Raw genomic sequence first — 13,571 nt, 5'->3', positions numbered from 1 at the left:
GACAACACAAATATATCCCTGTCCATATAGGGTAGGGGTGGAGGGATCAGCAGCTGAAGCTGATGGAAGGCATTTTGCGCCACCAAAGCCACCTGGAAATATAAAACCTAATCATCAAAAGGTTCTTCCAAGAGCTATTCTTCCAACTCACACTATTTTCTCTGGGTCATGGACTGACCCCTGCTCTCTAAGCTAGCCATGACATGTTGTGAGCTACCAAAGCCCAAGCAGCACCTCATGGCAGCCTGATCCTTATGGGCTGGTCTGCTGGAGGTGTCAGGATGTACCAGGCCCAGGTTAGCAGGAAACAAGTCTTGTCTGTGGTAGGAATACACCTGTGCTACCCCCTCTTCCACATATACTGGCTCAAATCTGCCTGATTTATTTTACAAAGAAACTACTCCAAAATAATTCCACAAACTTCTGTGAGGGATAATGACTTTGGGATCTTTGGCCTAAAAAAGCAGTGTTTATTATGTGATAGTTAAAATATGTCATACGTGTAACTATTGTCTTGGTGATGGGTGTGATCCTCTCTTGACCATCCATGAGTACTGTGATGGTGTAGTCGTAATGCACACCAGGAGTCAGACCCGAGATGACAATGCTCCCGGACTCAGAGATGACCTCCCTTGGAGCTTCTCCACCTTGGCTTGGTCGCACACCCAGCTGCAGTAGGAAAAGAATGAAGAATTATTCACAGCTAACAATGGCTGCTGTAGTATGTACTCCTGTGAAGAACACCAGTATAGCTTAATGTGGATGATCAAAACTATGAGGAGTTGAATTCTGCAAAGATATATGCATGGTGGAACCCGAGCTTTCTGAGAACTTCAGGCTTTCATTTCAGAAAAGTAGATATCTAGTCCTCAGTATTGTAGAGAGCAGAGACTAAAGCAGGGAGGAAAAGGGAAAGAGTTCTGTGGCTCTAACAGCTTCTGGTTTCTCTGCTGACTTTCCATTCTTAGCATCTTGCCTCTGCTGCCCCTTCTCTCTTGGCTTCTTAACCACTCTATCAAAAAAACCCACAACAACTCTATCTGCAACCAAATGAAATACCAAGTTTGGAAATGTTTCATTATTTCTATTAAGCAATTTTATGCGCTGTAGAATTGTTCCTTCCTGCTTGGCAGGGGGTTGGACTCGATGGCCCTTGTGGTCTCTTCCAACTCTATGATTCTATGATTCATTCTGGGCTCAGAACTAAGAGTTTTCTTGAAACACAGCCTGGACTTTTTTTTTTTTTGCACAAGAACTACTAGAACTAAGAATGATTAACAACAAACATGAAATCTTATGCACACTGGAGCAAGGTTCCCTTTTTGCACCAAGGCCACATTAGCAGGATAACATATGCTAGACAACATTTTTACAACTTCATTTCATCAGGATGCTGTGTGTGTGTGTGTGTGTGTGTGTGTGTGTGTGTGTGTGATTTCTGGTTAATTTTTGCTTCTTTGTTAGCTGCTTAGGAGATTACATTCAAACCACTTTTAACTGTGGATTTTAGAAGTTATAAACAAATGTTTGTAGCTGCTCCAGGAACCTTTGAACGAATGCCACCTCCATTAACTTCTAATCTGTTACATCAGGCTTAAAACAAATGACGTTCAGCCAGTGTATCAATTGCTACTACAAGTTGTCAAATAGCCATGAGCCATTAGTTGTAATAAGCCCTTTTGAACCAGGGGTCTCTCCCCCTGCTGAGGTAGATTGGTTTTCATGTCTGTTTAAGTGATACCTGAAGTACTGGTAGGGTGGGAATTTGTGGCTGTTTTCTTACCTTAAACCCAATTCTTGGAGCTGGTGTCCAGGTAATAACAATAGATGTTTCTGTCACTTCAGTGGTATAGTGAGGAACAGAGCCTGAGGGCTGTACTGTAAGATGAAATCACAAAAAGAGCTCCCATTTAAACAATATCATGACACTTAGAGATGCCAGCTTGCCATGAACTGTATTTTATATTTTGCCTCATATTGTAAGAGTGTCATATACAACATCTGTTGCTGTAATATTTTTATTTGTAGCATGGAATTTCCTTGGACTAGTTTAATTATTTAATTTGTCAGTCGCTTATCTTGCCCAACGCAACCCAAAGTGACTTACAACCAAGCAACCAGTCAAACCCCACATAGATACGGTACATTAAAACCAAAAAGAAAGAGAAATACATTAAAAACATCACACCCTAAAAAGCTGCAGATAATGAAAGGCCAAAGGCCTGGTTATAGAGGAAAGGTTTTGGCTGGTGCCTAAAGAGATATAATGCTGGAGCCAGGTGATCCTCCCTGGGAAGGACACCCCACCCCAGAAAAGGACCTCTCGAGGAGGAGGCACACAAAGAAGGGCCTGAGAATCTGAGCACAAGGTCTGAGTTGGTTCATATGGGGAGAGGCGGTCCTTGGACTATTGTGGTCCTGAGCTGTTTAAAGCTTTATAGGTCAAAAACCAGCACTTTGCGTTGGGCTCTGACACTGATTGGCAGCCAGTGAAGTCGGCCAGGATTGGAGTTACAGTGGTACCTTGGATTGCAGACACTTCAGGTTACAGGTGCTTCAGGCTACAGACTCTGCTGACTCAGAAATAGTACCTTGGGTTAAGAACTTTACCTCAGGATGAGAACAGAAATCGCATGCCAGCGATGGGGGGCCCCATTAGCTAAAGCGGTACCTCACGTTAAGAATGTTTCAGGTTAAGAACGGACATCTGGAACAAATTAAGTTCTTAACCCGCGGTACCACTGTATATGCTGGAACCGTCCTGCCCGGTTAGCAGCCAGGCCACTGAATTCTGCACCAACTGGAGTCTTCAGAGGCAGGAGGTGGGCATTCTCACCAGGAAATTAGTCCTGTTATAAAGAGTAGTCTACAAACTCTGTGGGCCTAATTAAAGAGAGCTGGACTCTAGTCCTGTCAGCTGGAACCCAAATTCCTACAAAGATGGTCTTTAAGCATACTATGTGGGTAACCAGAGAGGCATATTCCATGCCCCCAGCAGTTGTCTCTCCATGCGAAGGAAAGAGGGTTTAGCATTCCCTCAGCTCTTCCACAGGTTCATGGTGTAGTCAAGTAATTTGAGGCTCTGGGTTTGATGGTCTGGTGGTGGTGGTGGGCGCTTTAGACAGGAATGTGTACAAAATGTGAGAAGCCAGGTCTGCTATGTTTGAGAGTTTTGCTGAATGGGGGCCCAGGACTTCTACCCCCAAAGTCGTCCCATCCTGATAGCAGCACAAGCTCTTTAGCAGATTCCTCCTCCTTGGCCTTCCTATCCCCACTTTGTTTTGCAACCATTATTACCATGCCTGCCACCACCTCCTTTCTTTCCCATGAGAAGGAGAGTTCTTGTGACAGCACAGGGAGGCAGCCATCCCAGAAGCTGAGCCCAGGCTCAACTCTTTAGTACCAGGATAAAGAGTTTGCACTTCATCCCAACTCTTGCCTGCCACAGCAGATTTAGTCATTGCCATAGTAACCAGGCTACTCTTCTTCCTGCCACCTGGTCCTCAGGGTCATGGGCTAACCAAAGGAGATGGTTCATTCCAACAAAACACGTTTACGTGTATGAATGCATATGAACCCCAAACCAGCTCCTGGTTGCAAAGCTGGAAGCAGCCGGCAGAAGGCCTGAGCACTGTGCATTACTTCTAGTTTGCAAAGTAGAGGGATCTCATTATTTACATCAGCTTCAAAGTGAGTTCAAAGTACTACCCAGCAGAGAAAACAGCACCGCATGGCTATCAAAACAATGGCTTCCCTTCCTCTGTAAACAAGTAAAATGTTGCCAATTTGGGATAAAAATCCCTAATTAACTGCCTCTGAAGGAATGTCTGCAAGACACACTGGCTGTTGTGTAGTAGCAACTTTAAGTATACACCCAAATGCACTTAATTAAATAGCCGTAGGATGTGGCTCCAAAGTTAGGTCTGGTGAGCCAGCTGAGCTAGTATAAAAATGTAGCCAGCTGCCCAGGAATCAAAAGCTATATTAAAAAGACACCTATATACCAAGTATGTCCATCCCTCCCACACAGATGACAGGGTGACAACTTCTAAAATCTGTCCCTGGTTCCTTCTGGTGAAAGCTTCACACCACATCTGAGTCACAGCCTGCTATCACTTCCAGTAGTGCTAGACCAGAATGACTCTACTGGGGGGGGGGGACTGGAAGCAATATTAGAGTATTAATAAGTATGTAACTTAGATCCAGGGACGTGGGTGGCGCTGTGGGTAAAAGCCTCAGCGCCTAGGACTTGCCGATCGAATGGTCGGCGGTTCGAATCCCCGCGGCGGGGTGCGCTCCCGTCGCTCGGTCCCAGCGCCTGCCAACCTAGCAGTTCGAAAGCACCCCTGGGTGCAAGTAGATAAATAGGGACCGCTTACTAGCGGGAAGGTAAACGGCGTTCCGTGTGCTGCGCTGGCTCGCCAGATGCAGCTTGTCACGCTGGCCACGTGACCCGGAAGTGTCTCCGGACAGCGCTGGCTCCCGGCCTCTAGAGTGAGATGAGCACACAACCCTAGAGTCTGGCAAGACTGGCCCGTACGGGCAGGGGTACCTTTACCTTTTACTAACTTAAATCCTGGTTATCAGGCGCATTTAACTTGGAACAGATACAAGCCAGCGGACAGCTAATAAAAAACCAAGGCAGCAGTTTTAAGATCAGGAAGTTTCCAAACCAAATATTCTAAAAGTCTGAACCAAATATGGCTCTTTTGTACATGTGCTATGTCACTGATCAACTCAGCTTTGGAATCAGCCTGCAGCTTTAGTCTCATCTCAGAACAAATTGCAGAGACACCACCTATAGGTGACCAGCAGAGCCTACTCAGGTCTACATAACTTGTGACCCACCAAAACGAATGCAGCCTACAAGTCACGTATTGTGGCATGCAAGTTGGCTCGAACAGTGCATCACTGCCACCCTGACGTTGGGAGGGTTGCAGTGCTACTCTGACCCACCACACTAGCCGCTGATGGAGAAACCTAATCCCATGCTTTGTTTTTGCAATGCCAGGAAGGCAACAAAACCAGGAGATTTACTGAGCCCCAGGTGAGCTGCTGTGCATGGCCACTCTGCAATGCTCATATGGCTGGATCACATCATCCATGACAGATGGCCATCCAACCATTAGTTCTGTCTATCACAGTAGAATCAGACAATTCACATGATTCTTGCACTTCAAGATGGCTTTTGGATCTTGTGGTAGAAATCTGCATTTCATCACGCAAGGTGGCAATATGTATCCAGCAAGGTTGATCTTGTGGAGCTGTGGTCATCAGAATTACTACAGGCTATGACATGAAACCAAAACTTAGAACTCTCTCTTCAACTAACAGGTAAGTAATTCCCAAAACATGTTAGGCAGAAGCTATGCTCAAAATACCAAGGAACGAAAGGGACCCTGACCCTTTGCCTTTTGTACTGGCCACCTTAGCTACTTGTCAGGGAACTGCCATCGGAGCCTAGGGTAGTGGTAGGGCTCCCCAATGACGCTGGAGAGGGAACCAGCAAGGAGAGAGGGAGAGCTTCGGCTGGGGAAGGAAATAGACGTGACGCCAGGGAGAAAGGGGAGGCTGAGGGAGCTTCGGAGGGAAGGCTCCGGGACTGTTCCAGCGAGACCAGCGGGGAGAGCACAGGACCTCCCCTTGGGACGCCCACTCTGCGCAGAAAGCTTCCGCGCAGGGAAGCTAGGCGGCGACTTGGTGTCAAAGAACTTTTATGTTGGAGGAAATTCAGGAAACGCCCACTGACGGATTCTGCCAGTGATTGAGACAGTCATGGAGTACTGACTATCCAGTCAGGGGAAAGTTTTAACCAAACTACTCAGCTTGGAGCAGTTTGCGCCTTACGCACAAGCAACCCCAAACCCCATTACACTACTGTTCTTAAGGAGAACCTCTTAAGGAGGTTCCAGTGGAAGACTCACATAAAGGAGTAAAAAATGAGCGGCAATTTCCAATGCTAATGAAAGGTGATCTGGTAGTATTAGGGCACAGGGAGGAGCTGGCAGATTTATTATTATTATTATTATTATACTCCACTGATGACAGCAGGTATCTCAGCGCACACAACTATAAACCTTACTACGTGTAACCTCACACAGCTCCATGTTCTATACTAATAAATTTCTCTCTCTCTCTTTTTTTTTTAGACACAACCTCATCATAAGCCTGGGAAATATCAGGATAACTGAAACAATATCCAAAACTGCTTCTTGCTTACAAGTTGTGAAGATTCCTGTTTCCGGGTTGCTCTGCTGGTCTCCTTTGATAGCCACTAGGGACACCGTGTACTCAGAGGCAGGCTGCAAGTTCCTCAGCTGGTACCTGGTGACTGATGGCCCCACAGTGAACTCTTTGGGTTGCCCTCCTGTTGTGAGGCTTACAGTAAGTCGGTATCCTGCAATGCGGCTACGGGGGGGCCTCCAGGTCACCAGCACAGTAGAGTCCGTCTCATTGACAAAACGCAGGTTAGTTGGGCCATCCAGTCCTAGAAGGGAAAGCCAAACAATCATTTCACATCTTCTTAGGAAGCCATTGTTCTTCCCTCCTGCCTGCCTAAATATATAGAGCAGGGCTTCACACAACAGTTGCTACTGCTACCACTAGTCAGTATTTATTTCAGAACAGCAACCTCACATCTTATGCCAAAAGTTAAGATCAGAACAGATAAAAGAAAGTACTTCTTCACACAGTGGAACTTGCTCCCAGAGGAGGCAGTGATGGCCACCAATCTAGGTGGCTTTAAAAGAGGATTAGACAAATTCATGGTGGATGAACACTGCTAGCCACGCTGGCAGCAGTAATGCTTTAGAATACCAGTTGCTGAGGACCACTGGATGGGATGGTGCTCTCCTGCTCCAATCCTGCTCCCTGCTTTCCCACAGGCATCTGGTTGGCCTCTGTAAGAACTGGGTGCCATTGGCCTGATCCAGCAGACTCTTCTTATGAGCCACTGGAATCTGGGCTCTTATCCAAGTTGGCACCTGGATATTTAGAGGTATTTTAAAGGGGTGCAGGTACCTAATCTTCCTTCCTTGGGTTTGTTTCTTACAGAAACACATACTGTGCCAACTATTGTACTGTTCCCCATATGCAGAATGTCTTTAGTTACAGCAATTAACAACCATGATCACAAAATCTACAGTTCTATCCCTTCACTGCATAGCAAAGAGGCAATACTTGTATGTTTCCAAAACTTTTAAAATAAATTGTGATTATATATGTTTGTTGTACAGATGAAAAGGAAAGATCCATAGATTTCATAAGCAAGTATTCAATTGGTCTGAAGGACTAGTTATCTTGAAGGACTGTGGGGGGGGGATTATTCATTGGGAAATCTTGTCTGTTCTCTTTTCCCATATATTTCAATTATAGCACAGGATTTATGTGAATGTTTTTCAAAATGTGGTGTAGATGAAGCAATTCTGGCCATGATCATAATGAACGTTACCAGCTCAAGCCATGCCTATTAAGAATAGCTGTACTCAGCACTACTGCATCTGGGATCTGGTCCATTAATACGTGTTTTGAGTTTTACAAAGACAGTGGCTGTGACCAAGAATCCTTCACTAAAGGTTAGGTGTGAGTGCCTGTGCATGCGCACAATATTTAATTCAACAGTCTCCACCACCAACTCACGATCTCAAAAAAAGGAAGTCTGAAGTTCAGTTGGAAGGAACTCCTGAACCAGAAAAGTAGCTTTTGATAAAGAAATTCTCTTGCTGAACTATCCTGGCCACTAACGTCCACATTTCTAATTGTAAATAAATATTTGTGAAATATTGAGATATCTGGCAGGATGAGGTTGGAACAAATATATATAAACATAGTTAAAGGAAATTTACTCACTGGTTGTTTGTTCTCCAGTCAGTGGCTCACTTTCTGTGCCTTGCCCGAGGGCATAGACCTTGAAAACATAGGTTGTTCCAGGCAGAAGCTCTGTGACCTCAGCAAACGAATACCTAGTAACGGGCAGCCTCTGACCATGTTCACCAGGGCGGTTAACTGGGATCACTTCTACGCGATAGCCAGTCACAGCACTTTCAGGGGGGGTCCACATGATGGTGACTTTGACATCTGTGACTTCCACAAACTGCAAATCCTTGGGCGAAGGAATCACACCTAGCCAGAAAGATGCACAAAGCACACCCCTTGCTGAACTGCAAAGTGACTGAAATGACAAGGAGGGGGGCTAACCTGGGCCCCATATTACAACTGCCCTTTTCATGCTGTCACATTTTGAAAGCAGCTGCCAGGTGGGAATAGTTTAACTGTAACCAAAACTAAGTAAAAAGAATGCCCATTACATCCCACTACCATATCATAGAGGAATTGCTATTCCCTTTTCCAACGTCCTTTCCCATTGTGTCACTCAAGAAAACCAATCAGCTTCTGGTGGAGTTGGATGAATCCAGGAAGTCCAGTTCCTCTTTCACATTTGGCGGGTGGTATAGCTTTGGAGGGACATAGGGAAGAGGAGTGGAAATATAGTAGGCAGTACCTTCCTGTGGTGCTCCTGTGGTCGTCTTCTGAATGAAAATAGGAGAGCTCTCCTGATTCTCTTCCACAGCATAGATGCTAATATTGTATTGAACACCAGGCATCAAGTCACTGAGCGTCACCGAGGTAGCAGACTCTGGTAGGTTGAGTTCAGTACTGCTGCCTTCCACAGATGGGGTATAGACAATTCGGTACCCTAAGGTAGCCAGAAATGCATGGTTAGCCCATGACACAGAAACAAAACCAAATGGGAGACATCTGCTCATCCCTATGTTGAATTAGCCACCGTTATTCTTCAAGCCTTTATTTGATCCTGCACATTTCAGAAACTGAGGACTAGTGAGCCTGCATAAATTAAAATTTAGGAGGACTATAACATTATGGTGACGCAGGTGGCGCTGTGGGTTAAAGCCTCAGCGCCTAGGGCTTGCCGATCGAAAGGTCGGCGGTTCGAATCCCTGCGGCAGGGTGCGCTCCCGCTGCTCGGTCCCAGCGCCTGCCAACCTAGCAGTTCGAAAGCACCTCCGGGTGCAAGTAGATAAATAGGGACCGCTTACCAGCGGGAAGGTAAAACGGCGTTTCCGTGTGCGGCTCTGGCTCTGGCTCTGGCCAGAGCAGCGATGTCACGCTGGCCACGTGACCCGGAAGTGTCTCCGGACAGCGCTGGCCCCTGGCCTCTTAAGTGAGATGGGCGCACAACCCCAGAGTCTGTCAAGACTGGCCCGTACGGGCAGGGGTACCTTTACCTTTACCTATAACATTATGAATCACAATACTTCAGAGCCCTCTGTTTTTATTAGAGAGGCAGCAGGATTGAAAGTCACCTCCTGCATGCCTGAAATATATACCGTATTTTTCGCTCTATAAGATGCACTTTTCCCCCTCCAAAAATGAAGGGGAAATGTGTGTGCGTCCTATGGAGCGAATGCAGGCTTTCACTGAAGCCTGGAGAGCGAGAGGGGTCGGTGCGCACCGACCCCTCTCGCTCTCCAGGCTTCAGGAAGCTATCTGCAAGCCTTTGGAATGCTGTGGGAGTTCCCACTGCGCTCAGAAGGCTTGCGGATAGCTGCCTGTTCTGGGGGCTGGGGTCGGGGGAAGCTCGGGCTTCCCCCGTCCCTAGCCCCGCAAGCTCCAGGAGAGGCAGCAAGGTTGCGCGCAATCTTGCCGCCACTCCTGGACGGGGGGGGGGGGATAATTCTTTTTTCCTTTATTTCCCGCCCTAAAAACTAGGTGCGCCCTATGGTCCAATGTGCCCTATGGAGTGAAAAATACGGTACTTTTTGGTGTATAAAGAGTTTAGTCCTCGGCTATATCGTCATGTGTTTGCTTCTCTTACAACTGAAGAAAAACAAAATGCACCAAAATTTTAAAACCAAGATAAGTAAATGAGCCATACCTGTGATTGGAGCTTCTGGTCTGTTCCAGCTCACGACTATTGAAGTGTCATCAACCTTTTCTACATGGTGCTCAGGAGGAGCATCAGGTGCTGTTTAAGGAGAGAGAAAAATATGAAAGTCCAATGGCACAAAGTGACCAGCTTCAAAGGGAAAATATGGTGGCCTGGTGTCTTTCCTTGCCAAATATTGTGTGATCCAACATACCCGTTGTCTGTGTGGTGGACAGAATTAAATCCTGCTCTCCCTCTTCTGAGACCTCATAGACCTTGACGATGTAATTGCGACCCGGAAGTAAGTTGGAGATACTAACTGAATTGACTGTGCTTGGAAGATCTTTAAAAAGAACAAATGAAAAACAGGGAATGTTTGTTATGTGCAAATAAACAAACAACCAGGATTCTAGTGCTACAATGCCATGCACATACTTTCGTGTAAACCCCAGTGAATTCAGCAGGAATTCTTTCGAAGAAAACATGTATCAGATTGGACTGCACTGGACACTTCTGAAAACTCCAGAAACCTGGAGTGAAACTCACTTGGCAAGAAATTAAGAGGCATGATCTGCCTGAATGAAGCCTCCATAGACAATTGAATGCAGTTTCAGAAAATTCTAAATCATTCATATATCTATAATTATGAGACTTATATTTTCAATAGCAGAACAAAAGTTAGGCAGCAATCCTTAACACAGCTGGGAATTCAAAGGGACTTACTTTTGAGTAGACATGGCTATGAGGACAACCATACTAGAGAAGCTTTATAGGCTGAAATGAAATTAACCCTATTTATGTCATCTGCGACTGATGCTCATCCAATCTTACCCAAGTACTTGGGCTCATCCCCATCTTCACTCAGCTCATATTCCACGCGGAATCCTGAGACAGTGTCTGAAGCAGAAACCCAGGAAACCACAAAACTATTGGCTGTAATTTCTGTGATGGATTCCGAGATAGAGACCACAGAAGGAAGTGCTGTTGTTTCTCCTATCACATGAGTACCTGCAAAGCAAAATTAATATATAAGCAATAGTTTCATGGAAGGAAAGACAGGAGAAATCAAGAGCTATTGCGTTACATAGGCTTTGATTTTATGCAAAAGTATGTTTTAATACAGACTTTTAATACTTTTTTATGTTTAATTAAATTATGAGTTAAAACTGATAGCAAAAGGGCTGAACAACGGGGTGATTTGGGGGTATTTCTCCCCTCCTGAATGAAACCACGACATCAATAACCCCTTGCAACTTGGGGTGGGGTGTTCTTGGCTGGCTCCCTGACGGCAGAACACTCAAGACCTCTGGGTTGGTGTTGTCGTTGTTAAAGCACAGCAGTAGATTATTAAAAAAAAAAAAAGTTTAAAGCTTCATTTATAAATCCTACATAGTTCTTTTAGCAAAAAAACTGTGAAACCCCAGGGCTCTTGAGAAGTCCATAGGCAGCATTCTAGGCAGCCTCACATTGTAAGGCCAACGGAAGACACAAACATGCACTCGAAAGGGAAGACCAAAGGGAAGCTATAGATTTTAAGATGTACAAGCAAATATGCATACCACTTGGCGACCTCTTACTTTAAGGTAAGAAAGACCAGGGAAACAAATACCCCCTGCACCCCTCCACATAAGATATTACGGTGAAAAGTGAACCGCTTTGACTTCACCCACAAAAAAGTTCTGCATTTGCTTGTTTGCAATTTGGCAGGTTTATTCCATTGTGGAGGAGCTTGTGTGCCTATGAATCTCTTTATAGCCATTTTTAGATTCCCCATCATAGTGAATGGCGAACACAGAGGTTTGTTTTATACGGAGGGTCTCAGAACCTGAAACAGATCAAAGTAGGGCTGGGCACACACACACACACACACACACACACACACACACACACACAGAGTGATATATCAGTATATCACAATGTTATACCAGGGATATGTGTCACAATGTTGAAAACCAGATATCGCCCAGCCCTAGATCAAAGCAGAGAAAGCACAGAGTGGCAGGGAAGCAGACTGGTATTTTTCAAAAATGCACAGAAACAAGGTGAAATGTGAGGCTACTGGATACTGTTCTATGCCATTACTGTTGGTATAGGAAATATTATGGCAAACAATACTGTAGAACTAAGGCTGGCTATGTGCTAGCAACACAGCAACTATCAGAAGTTTCAAGACTGTTTCAAGACTGATATACATTAAAGTGAATACTACCAGCAACGCAAAACAAATTTCTTTATTTTTATTTTTATTTTTATTTTTATTAATTATTATTATTATTTATTGAATTTGTATACTGCCCTGTACCTGGAGGTTAAGCATCTGTCTATCTTGGGAGAGAATGAAATAATACTTACTTGAAATAGCTGTGGTGCTAGAGGTGGTAAATTCAAAACGGGTGACCTCTCTCTGGCCATAGTGCTGAACACTAATAAGCTGCCCCTCATAAACGATACCAGGTTTCAGACCTGAGATAGTGTAAGAATTATAATAGCCTGGGATGGTGGCCTCTTTCCACTTCACTCTAGAATTTTTCTAAAGGAGCAAAACACAGAGGCTATTAGGACAGGAATATGACAACAGAAGAAGTCCGTGTATTTCCTACATTATGAGGAAGATTCTCATTTGGTTCCATTTCTAAATATCATCTGCATTTCCTTTATGGGACAATGAAATGGAAGGAGCAGGTGCTGATTAAAGGAATGCAGAAGAAAAGCTTCTTTCAACACTTATCTCATGGACCAATCCATATTTTGAAGAGCAAGTGGCACAGGCACCATTTTGAATGCATGGTTTGTGATATATCCACTGCAGTTCACACATGTCATGGGAGCCGGTCCAAAGACTTCAGGGAAAAGGAGGAATGGAAACCAACTAAACAAAAAACCAAACCAAACAGATCCTAGTAATTCATATATGGCATATTCTTTTCCTCATGGTGCATAGTCAGTCCCTAAATGGGCCAGAGAAAAATGTACGCAAGGATCCTGCAGTTTGTTTGTAGGAGAGGAAATTACGTAGTTTTAGCTTGTGTGACAAGCAACACCTGCCGAAACTCTCTTCAGTGCAACTATTAAATGTGCAGGAGCACATGCCCTCTTCTTCATTTGGTCCCCAAACAGTCTTTAGCAATCTCTTTCATTCAAAGGCTGGATCTTTTGAAGTGCCTCTATGTAACCCCTTGGAGGCCTGACTCCAGGAAATTGAGCAGCACTGCTGTGGCAGCCTTTGCACAGACAGCAACGCACCCGTTAACTGCTGCATGACTTTGCTTGAAATGACGGAAAGGAACATATTCCTGTAACCATGGCAATGAAGTCACTGCCATTTTTACTGACTTCTGCTTAGGAAGCATCAGCCCAGTGATCACAGCAATGGAAAAGGCTTCCCTGTCTACCATGAACATTTTCACCAGTACCCACAGTCCTCCATGCAAAATCCAGCTGCAAAATTGAGGATGGGTGTTTTAACCCAGCTCGTCCTCTTGGTTTAGGTTAGGCCACCAACCTCGGCACACTTACAGAATATATAGATTGTTAAGTACTGAAATGAATTAACCTTAAGAGTAAAAATTACTTCTATTGTATTGCCATGGTAGACTGCAATAACAAATTTTCATCTGTTTGCAAGACTTCTAGATTCTAAGAAAACTTCTAGATTCTAAGAAAACTTGCATCTGCTTGCAAGACT

General features: G+C 44.8%; 1 protein-coding gene across 8 annotated transcripts in view; it reads right to left on the bottom strand.

The window, feature by feature from the left end:
• Positions 1–13,571, bottom strand: part of FN1 (fibronectin 1) — a 75,061-nt gene that overhangs the window by 32,215 nt on the left and 29,275 nt on the right. For all 8 annotated transcript variants that reach the window (XM_079975065.1, XM_079975066.1, XM_079975067.1 and 5 more), the window contains exons 14-22: positions 12,239–12,416; positions 10,718–10,894; positions 10,101–10,229; positions 9,896–9,985; positions 8,501–8,695; positions 7,849–8,121; positions 6,221–6,487; positions 1,784–1,878; positions 501–669 (exon numbers count right to left, since the gene is read on the bottom strand). In XM_079975065.1, coding sequence (XP_079831191.1) covers positions 501–669; positions 1,784–1,878; positions 6,221–6,487; positions 7,849–8,121; positions 8,501–8,695; positions 9,896–9,985; positions 10,101–10,229; positions 10,718–10,894; positions 12,239–12,416 — 1,573 coding nt within the window. The remainder of the gene's footprint in view (positions 1–500; positions 670–1,783; positions 1,879–6,220; positions 6,488–7,848; positions 8,122–8,500; positions 8,696–9,895; positions 9,986–10,100; positions 10,230–10,717; positions 10,895–12,238; positions 12,417–13,571) is intronic.

Source organism: Podarcis cretensis (genome assembly GCF_951804945.1).
Source record: "Podarcis cretensis genome assembly, chromosome: 1".
Lineage (NCBI taxonomy): Eukaryota > Metazoa > Chordata > Lepidosauria > Squamata > Lacertidae > Podarcis > Podarcis cretensis.
The sequence above is the reverse complement of the archived record's forward strand: the minus strand, read 5'-3'. Positions and strand labels throughout refer to the sequence as shown.